The sequence below is a fragment of the Hyaena hyaena genome, unplaced genomic scaffold (assembly GCF_003009895.1).
Source record: "Hyaena hyaena isolate Hyena2069 unplaced genomic scaffold, ASM300989v1 scaffold_103, whole genome shotgun sequence".
Lineage (NCBI taxonomy): Eukaryota > Metazoa > Chordata > Mammalia > Carnivora > Hyaenidae > Hyaena > Hyaena hyaena.
Window position 1 is genome coordinate 394,427 of NW_024080735.1, and position 15,618 is coordinate 410,044.

The window sequence follows — 15,618 nt, forward strand, 5'->3', positions numbered from 1 at the left end:
TTTTTTTTTTTTTTTTTTAATGTTTTATTTATTTGTAGGAGAGAGAGAGACAGCGTAGGCAGGGGAGGGTCAGAGAGAGAGGGAGTCACAGACTGAAACAGGCTCCAGGCTCTGAGCTGGCAGTCAGCACAGAGCCCGACGCGGGGCTCGAACCCATGAACCGCGAGATCGTGACCTAAGCGAAAGTCGGACGCTTAACCGACTAAGCCACCCAGGCGCCCCAAGAAATTCTTAAAAAAAAAAAAAAAAAAGAGTCTCTCATGGCTTGCCTCCCTCCCTCTACCCCACTATTTCCCCCCTTCTCCCCCATGGTCTTCCATTAGGTTCCTCCTAATCCTCCTGTACATGCAAACATATGGTAGCTGTCCTTCTCTGCCTGACTTATTTTCCTCAGCATAACACCCTCAAGTTCCATCCATGTTGCTACACATGGCCAGATTTCATTCTTTATCATTGCCATGTAGTATTCCATTGTATAGATAAACCACATCTTCTTGATCCATTTGTCCGTTGATGGACACTTAGGCTTTTCCATGTTTTGGCTATTGTTGAGAGTGCTGCTACGAACATTGCAGAACATGTGTCCCTATGCAGCAGCACTCCTGTATCCCTTGGGTAAATTCCTAGCAGTGCTATTGCTGGGTCATAGAGGAGTTCTATGGTTAATTTTTTGAGGAACCTCCACACTATTTTCCAGAGGGGCTGCACCCGTTTACATTCCTACCAACAGTGTAGGAGGGTGCCCATTTCTCCACATTCTCGCTAGCATCTAGAGTCCCCTGATTTGCTCATTTTAGCCACTCTGACCGGCGTGAGGTGTGGTATCTTAGTGTGGGTTTGATTTGTATTTCCCCGATGAGGAGGGATGCTGAGCATCATTTCATGTGTCTGTTGGCCATCTGGATGTCCTCTTTGGAGAAGTGTCTGTTCATATCTTCTGCCTATTTCTTCACTGGATTGTTTGTTTTTCGGGTGTGGAGTTTGGTGAGTTCCTTACAGATTTTGAATACTAACCCTTTATCTGATATGTCATTTGCAGCTATCTTTTCCCATTCTATCGGTTACCTATTAGGTTTATGGATTGTCTACTACAAAGCTGTAATCATCAACACAGTATGGTATTGGCACAAAAACAGACACATAGACCAATGGAATAGAATTGAGAACTCAGAATTGGACCCAAAAGTATACAGCCAACTAATCTTTGATAAAGCAGGAAAGAGTATCCAATGGAAAAAAGACAGCCTCTTTAACAGATGGTGCTGGGAGAACTGGACGGCAACATGCAGAAGAATGAAACTAGATCATTTTCTCACACTATGCACAATAATTCCCAGTTTCTTAAGTGTATCACTTGGTTTGAGACAGAGACAAGCCTTTTCTTGACATGAATATTAGGAGAACAAAACTAAAATACATCAAAGATAGTCACACACATCCCACAATATTTACAGGGAATACCTTCTCTCTTTCCATGGAAAGACAGTATGGAAAACAGGGTTAAAACAGTCCTGCAGCATGGAAAACAGGGACAGAATGATCCTGTAGAAACTTCCTAATGAAAACAGCCCAGTCAGCTGATCTTAAGGTTGAACATGGCTGCCATCCAGCAAGGGCTCCAGTGCTTCCTTTCCTGTTCCAAAGATACTGTGCCAATTGGGCAGTGGTTGTGTGCCAACATATGGGATGCAAAAAGTCCAAGGTCCCTAGAACAGGGCTAGGTCCTGGAGACATTCCCCTCCATCCGAGATCCATCTGAAAGAAACTTTAGAGTTCAACACAACGCTAAAACCTTATAATAGCACCTTGCGTGGCAAGTCAGCATGATGCAGTAGTGTAAGAATAGGTGAGCTTTGGATTTGATAGGCTTGAATTTTAATTTTGCTCTATCACATTCTTACTGTGTGTCTAGGGCACGTTATTTAACTTCTCTTCTGGGGCTGCCCATCTGTAAAAGTTATAATACTTCTTTTCTCATAAAATTTTCTTAGAGATAAAATGGTTTGCTGTTTATATATCAACTAGTACAGTGCCTGGCCTACAGTAGCCCTAATTAGTATGAATTGACTTATATCTCAAATATTTGTTAAATAAATTACGTATTTACAACTATTGCATATATTTCCTATTTTCATAAAGGTATAGACATGGTTTATAAGAGTACATGAAATGAAATGCTGTAATGAGTAAATGAAAGGCATAGGACTCTGTTGATCATAATAGCCTAAAAATTCTGACAGAAACGTTTCACGTCCTAACTCTGAAGCTTCCTGTTAGTCAAGGCAAAATGGAAAACATTGTATGTTACAAGTTTTCACTGTCAAAAAGGATGGATCGTATTAGTTTCTTAGGAGAACCTAATTATTTTTATTACAGATATCTAAAAGAAATTTTACTTAGAACTAGTAGACAGTGCCTTTACTTTGTCTAGTGTAACAACTGTATCACTGAATTTAATAGGACCACTTTCCCTAGTAACTATCAGAAAATTAGTTTGAATATGAAAAATAGATTTTAGTATCCTTACTCTTAGCTCTAGCTATATTATATGTTTTAGATTATAGTTCTTTTTTGTTGCTATTAGACAACATACACTGTTATATTAGTTTCAGGTGTACAATATTGTGATCCATCACGTCCATATAGCACCCTGTGCTCATCACAAGTGCACTCATTAATCCCCATCACCTATTTTACCTGTCTTCCCATCCCGCTCCCCTCTGGTAACCATCAGTTTGTCCTTGGATTATAGTTCTTTTTTTTATTCAATGATTTATTTTTATTTTTAAATTTACATCCAAGCTAGTTAGCATATAGTGCAACAATGATTTCAGGAGAATATCCCTTAATGCCCTTACCCATTTAGCCCATCCCACCTCCCACAACCCTTCTAGCAACCCTATTTGTTCTCTATATTTAAGAGTCTCTTATGTTTTGCCACCTTCCCTGTTTTTAATTATTTTTGCCTTCTCTTATTTTCATCTGTTTTGTATCTTAAAATCCTCATATGAGTGAAGTCATATGATATTTGTTTTTCTTTGACTGCCTGAGTTCGCTTAGCATAATATCCTCTAGTTCCATCCATGTATTGCAAATGGCAAGATTTCATTCTTTCTGATCACTGAGTAGTACACCACATCTCTGTCCATTCATTCGTTGATGGACATTTGGGCTCTTTCCATACTTTGGCTATTGTTGATAGTGCTACTGTAAACATTGGGGTGCATGTGCCCCTTCAAAAACAGCATACCTGTATCTCTTGGATAAACACCTGATAGTGCAGTTGCTGGTTCATAGGGTAGTTCTATTTTTAATTTTTTGAGGAACCTCCATACTGTTCTCCAGAATGGCCACACCAGTTTGCATTCCCACCAGCAGTGCTAAAGGGATCCTCTTTCTCGTCATCCTCACCAGCATCTGTTGTTTCCTGAGTTGTTTATGTTCGCCATTTGACAGGTGTGAGGTGGTATCTCATTGTGGTTTTGATTTGTATTTTCCTGATGACGAGTGATTTTGAGCATTTTTTCATTTGTCGTTTGGCCATTAGGATGTCTTCTTTGGAGAAGTATCTGTTCATATCTTTTGCCCATTTCTTCACTGGATTATTTATTTTTTGGGTGTTGAATTTGATAAGTTCCTTGTAGATTTTGGATACTAACCCTTTATCTGATAGGTCACTTACAAATATCTTTTCCCATTCTGTTGGTTGCCTTTTAGTTTTGCCGATTGTTTCCTTTACTGTGCAGAAGGTTTTTATTTTGATGAGGTCCCAATAGTTCATTTCTGCTTTTATTTTCCTTGCCTCCAGAGACATGTTGAGTAAGAGGTTTTTGCCTGCTTTCTCCTCGAGGATTTTTATGGCTTCCTATCTTATGTTTAGATCTTTCATCCATTTTGACTTTATTTTTGTGTATGGTGTAAGAAAGTGGTCCAGGTTCATTTTTCTCCATGTTGCTGTCCAATTTTCCCAGCACCACTTGTGGAAATAGACTGTCTTTATTCCATTGATATTCTTTCCTGCTTTGTCAAAGATTAGTTGGCCATATGTTTGTGGTCCATTTCTGGATTCTCTATTCTGTTCCATTGATCTGAGTGTCTGTTTTTGTGCTAGTACCATACTGTCTTGATGATTACGGCTTTGTAATACACCTTGAAGACTGGGATTGTGATGCCTCCAGCTTTGGTTTTTTCTTTTTAAAGACTGCTTTGGCTATTCAGGGTCTTTTCTGGTTCCGTATAAGTTTTAGGATTGTTGTTCTAGCCTGTGAGAATGCGGGTGTTATTTTGATAGGGGTTGCTGGATTATAGTTCTTTTTAATGTAGTAGCTCCTAGTTGTTGAAGTTTTACCTTGTTTTCTATATGTATAAAATTGTTTTTCCATCTACCTGTTTTATTATTTATTAACATATACCTTTAATGCCATTTGCTTACTATTAAGCTCTAAGCTCCCAAGAAGGTAGGAATCATTATCTTGTTTTGGTTAGTGTCCTTCTCAGAATCATAAGGAAAGTATTATATATATTTTGTTTTATTTTTTGTAACGTATGCCGTTCTCAGTAATAACAAATGTTTTCTAAATAGCTAACTAATAATAAATTTAAAATTTCAAAATAATACATTATCTTTTTAGAACTAGATTTGTTACTATGGGAGTAGAAATTATTTATTAAATTGTTGATTCTATATGCCAGTCATTCTAACACTCATTTCTTTAACTCTTCTAGTTGCTCTTTATCTGCTTCTGAATCTTGCTGAGGATACACGTACAGAATTGAAGATGAGGAACAAGAACATAGTTCACATGCTGGTGAAGGCTCTTGATCGGGACAATTTTGAGCTACTTATTTTAGTTGTGTCATTCTTGAAGAAACTCAGCATTTTCATGGAGAATAAAAATGATATGGTAACCTACATTTAAATAGTTCCTGTTCACCATTTTCAAGTTAGAATATTTTGATAAGAAGTAAACACATTATATCCCTACTAAGATTATTCTGAATGAAAAATTTACAGTGGTAGTAACTCACTTAAATGGCTTCATTAGGAAGTATATTCCTTATTAGTTCATATTCTACTTAATTGAAACTATCCAAATAAAAAATTTTTCCTAATATATTGTATAAGATGAGTCTTTCCATATTAAAGACAGTATGCAGAAAATAATTTAAACTTAAGATTGTGCTTCAGAATCAACCGGCTCGTTATTTTCCCTTAAATTATTTTTTTTCTCCTGCATTTCTGATATTAGTGTGTGGAATTGCAATCTAACCCAGTGATTCCTTTTTCACCTACCATCCCAATTGGTAGCCACAACTTGTTGATTCTACTTCTTAAGTCTCTCTTGAAGCTATACCTTCTTTCTCTTCTCAGTGCTGTTGTATTAGTTCATGCCATATTTATTTATACCCTCTTCATTTCTTGTTTGAATATTATAGTAGGCTCCTGTTTGCCATCTTATATTGTGTTGATGCAATGGTCTTTCAGAAATACAAGTTGATTGTATAGTATTTCCCCTTCTGAAAAATAAACACAATTCAGAAATAATGTAAAGATAAAATACAAACTATCTTCTTTTTCCCCCACATTATCAAAAAATCTTTGTAAGCACAGTGTTACATTACATATCATATATTAACCAGAACTCATTTTCAGATATTTAAGTTGTTTATAGTTATAGCAATTATAAATAACACTTGAGTGGACACATTTGTACATGCATCATTGTCTATATTTCTCATTAATTTCCTAGGGTAGATTCCTAGATGTAGAGTCATTAGATCAATGGCCTTAACTACACTGAGGACTGTTTTAGAAGTGTATGTAATACGAGTCATTATATGACTATGTATTATTGGTGTAAGTAGATTCTCTTTCAGATAATCTAAATATAGAGTATTTCTGCCTGCTCATTTTTCTTCTTTTGAAGTTAAAAGGTACTTCAGGAAGTATCTTACAGTTATTGAATGACACAGCATAAGGTACTTCTTACCTCTTTGAAAACCTGATTGATACATCAGATTTAATAAGTGAATTCTGATATTTGAAATACATGAAATTTTATTCTAACCACAGATATTTAGTATCCATCATTTTCATCGTTAGTAGTATATAATTATTGATGATCACTATATGCCTGATATTAAGATTGATTGAATTTACTTAGATTGATATCTGAGTAAATATCATTGATATTATTTTAAAAAAGAATATGATGAGATGGTGATATATATTCTTGAGTAGAGTGCAGTAAATATTTGCTTCCTCTTCTTATAAGTTGAAATAATTCTCCCATTTTTGTGTTTAGATTAAGTTCACCTTTCGTAGGTTTCCAAATTCAAATTTATTTGCCATCAGTGTGTATCTACTATGTTTTGGTTAGATTTGTATTTGGGAAATAAACTTCTTATGTGTTCATTCCATCAAAAAATATCTCAAAATGATTATTAAAAATAATTTTCTGTTAAGATCATAGATTTGGAAGATACCGTATAAATTTTCTCATCAAATCTCACTTTTTATTAAGGAGGAAAAACTGAGGTTCAGAAAAGGTCATTTATCCAACGTCATAAGAATGGTTAGCTTCTTACCTAGGTGATATGCATTTCATCTTTCATTGTGGAAGAAATACATTTTATTTAAAGGCATCATATAGGATCAGGATTTTCGAGAGCTTGACTAGACGTTACATCTATGTCTAGATCTAGCTAATTTTGCAGATAAAGTAGCAGAAAATCAGAGAAGTTAAGTAATTTGCTCAAAGAACCATCTCCAGGTAATTGGCTTCCTATTCTCTCTGCTGCTCCTATAGCAAACAAACAAACAAAAAAATCTTTATGTTTTTTAAAAAGACATTTTTGGTAAGATTAAGTATACGCAACTTTTAAATGTTGGCTTCCAGAAACTGAAAAAGAATTGGCTGAAATAAATTTGCTGATAGATTGTTGACAAACTGTCACTTTATATAAAACATTTAATAAAAGTACTAATTAACTATAAATTCCATTTTATAGACATAGATTTGAAAGGGCATTCCATGTTTAGATAATTAACTAATTTTAGCTTGTGGGATTGGGCTTTTATCAATCAAAAACACATGATTAGAAGGCTGTGTCTAGTGTTTAGCCATTTGATTGAACTACATGGTACATATTTCACATTCCATTTTCTACAATGGAAATACAAATTAATTTTTTAAAACTCTCATTACTTTATTATTAAGTTTTCTATAACAACCAGTGTGTACTGTTGCTATTTCAAAAGAAATATATTAAATTTATTTAATTAGTAACAGATGAAGCCTGTGGCAATTTTATTTAAAAGGGGTGAAGAGGAGGAATGGTTGCTCTATTTTGAGGATGTATTGTCTATTTAAAGCGTTCATTTTACTGTTGATGTGAACCAATACTGACCTTTTTAGGGTTAATATATTTTAAAGGAAATTTAATTTACTTAAAAAGGTCTTTCAATTAATGATTTAAATTGAGTGTGAATGTTTACTAAATAAATACTATATAACAAAAAAAGAATAAGTCATATTAGAATATGATTTGAAGAGGAACAAGAGAAAGGAAAAATTTCTTAGATTGCTTATTGTCTTATTAAGTTTGAGAGGTTTTAATATATTTTGAATAGGTCTTTTATCATTTATTATGTTTTGCAAGTATTTTCTCTTTTTCTGTGACTTTGTCTTTTCATAAAGCAGAAGGTTTTAGTTGTTACGAAGTCCAGTATATCAAAAAGTGTTTTTAATAGATTACATTTTGGTGTTGTACCTAAGAAATATTTGCCTAACTCAAGGTCACAAGGAGTTTTCCCTAGGTCTCATGGTGAGTGTGGAGCCCGACACAAGGCTCAATCCCATGACCCCAGGATCATGACCTGAACTGAAATCAAGAGTCAGACAACTCAATGACTGAGCCACACAGGCTTCCAGCTATAGTAGTTTTTAAAAAATAATTGGTTTTCTGTTACTGACTGATAGCACACAGAAGTTACATTTGACTTTTGTATATTTACCGTGTGTCCTATGACCTTGCTGAATTCAGTTTTTTAATTGTAATGGCCTTTTGTAGATCTTGGACATTTGCTAAGTAGACCATTATGTTATCTATAAATAGAAATTTTTATTTCTTCAATTCTAGGTTTTCTTTTCTTTTTCTCCCTCCCTCCCTGCCTCCCTCCCTCTCTTTCTCTCTTTCTCTTCCTTTCTTCCTTCCTTCCTTCCTTCCTTCCTTCCTTCCTTCCTTCCTTCCTTCCTTCCTTCCTTCTTCCCTTCCTCATATTGTACTGTTAGGCATACTGTTAGTATGATGTTACAGAGGAATGCTGCCAGTGGATACCCCTTTCTTTTTACTGATCTTAGTCAGAAGGTTCTTTTACTATTAAACATAATATTAAGTAGACTTTTTTGTAGATACTCTATCAGGTTACATATGTTCTGTTCTTCTACTAGTTTGCTGAGACTTTATCAAGAATGGATGTTGGATTTTGTTAAGTGTCTGTTCTACATCAGTTGAAGTGATCACACGGTTTTTCTTGTTTAGACTATTGATATAGTGACTTGTGTTAATTAACTTTAGATATTGAGCCAGTCTTGCTTTCAGAGGAGAAACACCACTTGGTCACGATATATTGTCTTTTTATATATTGTTAAGAGTTTATTAGGTAATACATTATTGAGAATTTTTGTGTATGTGCTTATGAGGGACTACCAGTTTATAGTTTTCTTATGATGACTTGGTCTGGTTTTGCTATTAGAATAACTGTGTTCTTATAGAATGAGTTGAGAAGCTTTCCCTATTCAATTTTTCTGCAAGGTTACTGTAGAATTGGTATCATTTCAATCTAAATATTTAGTAAGACTGTTAATGTTATCTGTTTCTTTTTGAGTGGAAGCTTTGTAGTTTTTATCTTTCAAGGAATGTATCCATTTCATCTATGTTGTCAAATGTATGGGCAAACAAGTTTTTGTACTTTTTCCTTCTTACATTTTTAAAGTCCAAAGTTCTGAAGTGATTATCCCTCATTTCATTACTGATATTGGTAATGTGTTTCTTCTCTCTCTCTTCTTTTGTAAGTTAGTTTATCAGTATTAATGATATATTTTCAAATAACCAGTTTTTGGTTTCGTGATGGATTTGGGGAATATAATTTCACTGAATTCAGAATTCTAGGTTGACATACTTTAGAAATATCACTTCATTATTTTTGGCTTTCATAGTTTCTGACCGGAAGTGTGAGGTAATTCTTATATTTTGTCTTCTATATGTAATGAGTCTTTTATTTTCTACCTTCCTCCAAGATTTTATCTTTGCTTTTCAGCAGTTTGAACGTATGTCTCTCTAGGCGTGTGTGTGTGTGTTTGTGTGTGTATTTAACATTTCCGTTTAATTCTTTTTTGTCTTCTATTTTTCTTCAAAATTGTCTGTTCATTCATGTTATCCACTTTTTCCAGTAGAGCTTTTACCATATTAATCATTTTAAATTATTACTAAATTATAATTATGTGATATGACTTTAAATTCTCTGGTCATTATACAGGTCATATCTAAGTCTGGTTCTATTAATTGCCTTCAGTGGGATAATTTCTTGCTCTTTGTGTATCATAATTTTTTATTGAAAGCTAGACACTCTGTGTTGATGAGTACTGATTTAGATAAATATTATCTCTGTCTGGAAATGGGCAGACTTTATTTTCTAAGCCTTTAGTCATTCTTGTCAGGAGTTACCTTCCATGCATTATGAGCTCACACCCATGTAGCATTAAATCGTCTTTGGTGTGGGGAAGTGCTTGCCAGACGGTTTTTCCTCAGTGTTCATGTTCCAACCTCCACTTCAGACTTTCCCAGTGTGTCTGCCTCAAAGAGGACCTGTCACTTCATTTTAACGCTCTCCCAGCAGTCTACTGCTATTACTTGTTACCTGGCTTTTGCTTATCTGGTACCCAGTTCAGAGAGGTGGGGGAAGAGAGGAGATTTTGTTGTTGTGATTTAGCCTTCGGACAGTCTTAGGCTGGTCCTGTGTCCATAGTTCTAGTTCTCAGCAGTGGGGCTTCCTCAGTCAGCCTGTCAAGACCTCTCCTCTGGACTTCTGTTCTGTGTCTTTCCCCAGCTGCAGCGGCTCTTCACCTGTGTTTTGGATGTGACAGGGTTTGCCGTTCTTACCCAAGAAGCTTAATTAAGTCTTTTGATTTTTAGGGGAAATAGGAGAAAATGATCTGGGCAACATTTTATGCCTTTTCCCTAGTGGCAGCAGTTTCTATTCCCTTAGGCCCCCTCGACTGAGGAGAAAGTTTTCTTCCATCTCCTGTTCTGTCCCCAGTTTTTCTTGTGACCTTCCGATAAGGTCATTAGAAAAGACCTTGCAAGTGGTTGCAAACACCCTGAGCATTTTCAACGTCACATTTCTATAGTCAGGCTACTTCACAAATTATGTAAAATTTTCCATGCAATCTTCTCTCCCAGTTCTGTGGCAACTCTGTTTTTCTCTACTGAACTACCCTGTACATGTAAACCAGTGCTATGGCCCTCCTCTCCTTGAGGGTACCTACCTTCCTAATATTTCAGGCCAGTTGATTTCCTAGGAACCTTAGTTCTCTGATGTTTTCTTTTTAAGTTATGATTTTGTATCTGGAATTTTCTTTCAGTTAGGGTGGGAACCACGTCTTGTCCAGATTTTTACATCTTTTTTTTTTTTTTTTTTTTTAAATATCTATTGTGGTTTATGTTTTCTCTTTTTTCAAATTTTTATTTAAATTTTAATTTGTTAACATAGATCATATTGTGGTGTAATTTTTTTTTTTAATGTTTTTATTTATTTCTAGGAGAGAGAGAGACAGCGTGAGCAGGGGAGGGTCAGAGAGAGAGGGAGTCACAGACTGAAACAGGCTCCAGGCTCCGAGCTGGCAGTCAGCACAGAGCCCGACGCGGGGCTCGAACCCACGAACCGCGAGATCATGACCTAAGCGAAAGTCGGACGCTTAACCGACTAAGCCACCCAGGCGCCCCCAGATTTTTACATCTTAAGAGTAAGTTTGAGGGGCGCCTGGGTGGCTTAGTCGGTTAAGCGTCCGACTTTGGCTAAGGTCATGATCTCACTGTTCCTGGGTTCGATCCCTGCGTCGGGCTCTGTGCTGACAGCTAGCTCAGAGCCTGGAGCCTGTCCTCAGATTCTGTGTCTCCTCCTCTCTCTGACCCTCCCCTGCTCATGCTATCTCTATCTCTCTCTCTCAAAAAAAAAAATAAAATAAAATAAAATAAAAAACATTAAAAATGTAAAAAAAATTAAAAACATTAAAAAAAGAGTAAGTTTGAAGTTCTGCCTACTTTTTAAAAAAATTTTTCAGAAGACAGGATATATTTTTTATTCACTTTGATATCTCTCACCCTGTCCAACAAAGGGCCAGACACATAGTTCTGCCTATTTTTCTTAATCACTAATGCCTCTACTTGACTACTTCCATAGCATTTTAGTTACTCTCCCTGTTTCTCTTCTTGCCTCCTTCCAGTACATTTTCTACTTTGTAATCAGAAGGATAATTTTTAAAGAGTTCCTTGAATGCTGAATTTTTCATATCACTTCAAGGCCTTTTGCACATGCTGTTTTTTTCCATCTAGGTCACTCTTTCCTCTGCCTCTTCAATTAACTTTAGATAACTTCTGTTCAACCAGGAGATTATTTTTCCTTAGAGAAGCCTTCTTTGACAACTTTTCACATTGAGATTATATCAATTCCATGCATATTTTTTCATGGTACTGGTTTTTTTTTTTAATCTTAATTAAGTAACTGCATAATAATTTCTTTACTATATATTTCACTCCTTCTAGAATATAAGCTCCATGAAGACAGGTATCATTTCTACCTTGTTCACTGATATGTACCTGGGGCTTAAGTTAAAAAATATTTGTTGAATGAATAAATAAAGTTGAAAAAGATGTTATTTACTGTAATCAATGAACCCAGTGATCGAATTATGGTTTTGTATAAATTTGACAAATCTTTGTTACTGGCTTCTGTGGAAATTGTAGGAAGTTAACAAAATAATGATTTACCTGGATTACTCAGAAGATTAAACAATGAGACAGGGAGAACCAAAATTAGAGAGTCTTTGGAGATGGATTTGTACTTCGTAATGAAGAGCTCTAGATAAGATTACAGTGTGGCTGTAGAGTGAAGATAGAGATCAGAAGGAAAAATCATTTTGGTTTGTCAGTTTAGTATTTTTAAAAAAAAAAAACAGTGTTTACCCCTTAACATGGAATGAGAGAAAAAGGTATATTGAGGGTTTAATTAGCAATGTGACTTTTATGAGTTCAATGAAAGATTACGATAAAGGTATGACAAGGGTGGTATAAATAAATGGTCTAGACTTCTAATACAAGAAAAGTAGAGCCACCGGTACCTGGTGGCTCAGTCAGTTAAGTATTCCATGTTGGCTCAGGTCATGATCTCACAGTTCATGTGTTCAAGTGCCGCATCGGGCTCTGTGCTGATGACTCAGAGCCTGGAGCCTGCTTCGGATTCTGTGTGTGTGTGTCTCTCTCTGTCCCTTTCCTGCTCATGCTCTGCCTCTCTCTCAAAAATAAATAAACATTAAAAAAAGAAGAAAAAGTAGAGCAAGATTACTCATAAGTCTTTTGGTCATGATCAAAGAAGCATGTAATTATTTAAGAATTTCTCTCCTTTTTAGCCATTGTTTTGTAACAGAGGTGTGAGGTATTTTTGTAACCAACTTGTTCTGATTACTACTTTAAGAAATGTGAATATGGGGCTTAAGTTACCAAATAAGTTCTATCTTCTGTGAGTGTTTACTCTAAAGCAAGCTCTCTCGAAACAACTTTATAATCATCTAGAATGGGGTTAGCAAACTTTTCTCAAATGGCCAGATAGTCAGTATTTTAGGCCTCATTTTATTTATTTATTTATTTTAGGTTCGTGTGGTCTCTTTTGCATCTACTCACCTTTGTTCCTGTAGCACGATAGCATCCCTAGTCTATAAACAAATGAGTATGCGTGTACTCCAGTAAAACCTTATTTATGGAAACTGAAATTTAAATTCTAAAAATTTTCATGCGTATGACATGCTATTCATTTACTTTGTTTTTCAGCCATTTAAAAATGTAAAAGTCAAAACCATTTTTAGCTCTGTAGCTAGTTTAGCAAACTAGCCAGTTTGCTGACCCTGACCTAGAGTTTGTAGACCAGCTTCTCTCTTGAGGTTTTGTTTTGTTTTTTTAAGGTTTATTTGTTTTTGAGCGAACGAGAGAGAGAGAGAGAGAGAGAGAGAGAGAGAGAGTGCAAGTGCCAGTGGGGGAGAGGCAGATAGAGAGGGGAACAGAGGATCTTAAACAAGCTTCCCCGTCCCCCCCATAGCAGCAAGCCCCATGCTGCTGAACTCACAAACCACATGATCATGATGTGAGCAGAAATCAGATGCTCACACTACTGAGCCATCCAAGTGCCCCTTCTCTCCTGAGTATGATTAAGATTTTCAAATATCAAGACTATCAGTGCGCAGCCCACCTGGGGTTTTTCTTGTGACCCTGAGATCATGACCTGAGCCAAGATCAGGAGTCAGATGCTTAACTGACTGAGCCATCCAGGCACTCCTATTACCTTGTATTTTAAATATTTGTTCTATTTATTTGCGCTGTTTTTAGACTGTGGAATCCTTAAAGGCCAAGACATGATCTTGTTTGATCTAGCACAGGGCCTGGCACTTAGTTGGTGGCATTCAATAATGTGTTTTCAAAGACCCAATGTAATTTGTCTTTCAGTTGACACTATTAAGTGATGGGAAGAGATAATGTAGAAATATATGTTTTCTCCTCAGAAGTTTGATTTTACCAAAGTTTATAGATTAAAACAAGTAAAAAGATTAACACATAATTATAATATAGATACACCTGAGAGTAAAAAAAAAACTATGAAAAAATAATTATTTGTAATCTTTTTTTGTCTTATGGTACAACAGAACATCACTGCATTTGTATTATTGTATTACATAGGTGGAAATGGATATTGTTGAAAAACTGGTAAAAATGATACCCTGTGAACATGAAGATCTGCTGAATATCACCCTCCGACTTTTACTCAACTTATCCTTTGACACAGGACTGAGGAATAAGATGGTACAAGTTGGACTGCTTCCCAAACTTACTGCACTTCTAGGTATGCCTTTTGAAAGCTAATGATAGTGTTGCTTGGAATTTCCAACACCATTGGAAAATTGAGCTCTGTGTTGAAGTCTGCTGAGCAAAAAATCTTTCTGTATATGTTCTCTGATTGGGAATTTAATACTAAAAATAAGCAGAATGAATGAAAAACAATGTGAGGCAGGATTTCCATGGTGCTATAGAATGAAGAAATAGAAATTTTTAACTGACTTCATTTGCCTGCATGAAAGTGAAACCAAAGTAAAAATATTAAGAGTGCTACCAAGGAAGCAAGAAGGAAAAATTATTTTCTGTTTAACAGTATTTTAAAAAGCAGGTATCATTTAAGTTCTTACATTCTGCCATACTTTTAAAATATTGCCTTTGAATGCACAAATTTGTGGAGCCTTTTCTCATTATGTTAAAAAGGGCATTTTTTTAATAGCATGGGTTAGAAAGTATTGCCTTGGTAGATTCAGTTAATAATGCATTATTTTCTTTTAGCATTAGCAAGATAACTATATAGCAAAGATGGGTTGAAGAATTAACTCTTAATGCTCATACATAAGGCTTCTTGGAAGAGTATTAAAAAGTCCTTTATGATCTGTTCAATGTCTGTCTTTGTAGGTACCTGCTGCTCCCCAACATATACTTTATACTATGTTTACACTGAAATATAACATATATTGAACATATATTATACTGAACTATACAGTTCCCTAAACAAGCTATTTATACCCAAGTACTTGTGCACTTGCTTTTTTTCTCTACTTGGAATGCCATTGTGGTATTTAACCAGAAAGCACAGTTCTTACCCATCTTATAAGACGCCGTTCCTTTGTTTCAGCATTGTGATTTCATTCTTTTTTTTTCTTGTAATTTCTCCTTGTTTTCAAATTTTTAATTGTTACCAATAGTAATGACATGGTAGAGAATGACCTAAATTTTAGTTTATTCTTACCTATCTAATATCTGTGAATTCAGTCTCACATTGACATCTCCATTATTTTCTTTATAATACTAGCAGTAACATTTATATTGAATGTTTACTGTGCCAGTCATTTTGTTGTGTGCTTTATTTACCCTGAGATCTTTACTTATATCTACATGACTGATAAAAGGCAAAGCTCACATTCAGCCTCAGTTGTCTGCTGTGAAAGTTGGATTTATTAACTACTACATTAAACTACACTGTGTAGTATATTAAGTAGACCGTGATTAAATAGAAAATCCAATTCTCCAACTCCCCTTAAAATAAAGGAGGTTTTTTTTTTTTAAATGTTTTATTTATTTCTAGGAGAGAGAGAGAGAGACAGCGTGAGCAGGGGAGGGTCAGAGAGAGAGGGAGTCACAGACTGAAACAGGCTCCAGGCTCTGAGCTGGCAGTCAGCACAGAGCCCTACGAACCCACGAACCATGAGGTCATGACCTAAGCGAAAGTCGGATGCTTAACCGACTAAGCCA

The 15,618-nt window shown here is 35.5% G+C and overlaps 1 protein-coding gene across 4 annotated transcripts in view; it reads left to right on the forward strand.

The window, feature by feature from the left end:
• Positions 1-15,618, forward strand: part of KIFAP3 (kinesin associated protein 3) — a 162,962-nt gene that overhangs the window by 57,291 nt on the left and 90,053 nt on the right. For all 4 annotated transcript variants that reach the window (XM_039235858.1, XM_039235857.1, XM_039235860.1 and 1 more), the window contains 2 exons: positions 4,726-4,904; positions 14,008-14,170. In XM_039235858.1, coding sequence (XP_039091789.1) covers positions 4,726-4,904; positions 14,008-14,170 — 342 coding nt within the window. The remainder of the gene's footprint in view (positions 1-4,725; positions 4,905-14,007; positions 14,171-15,618) is intronic.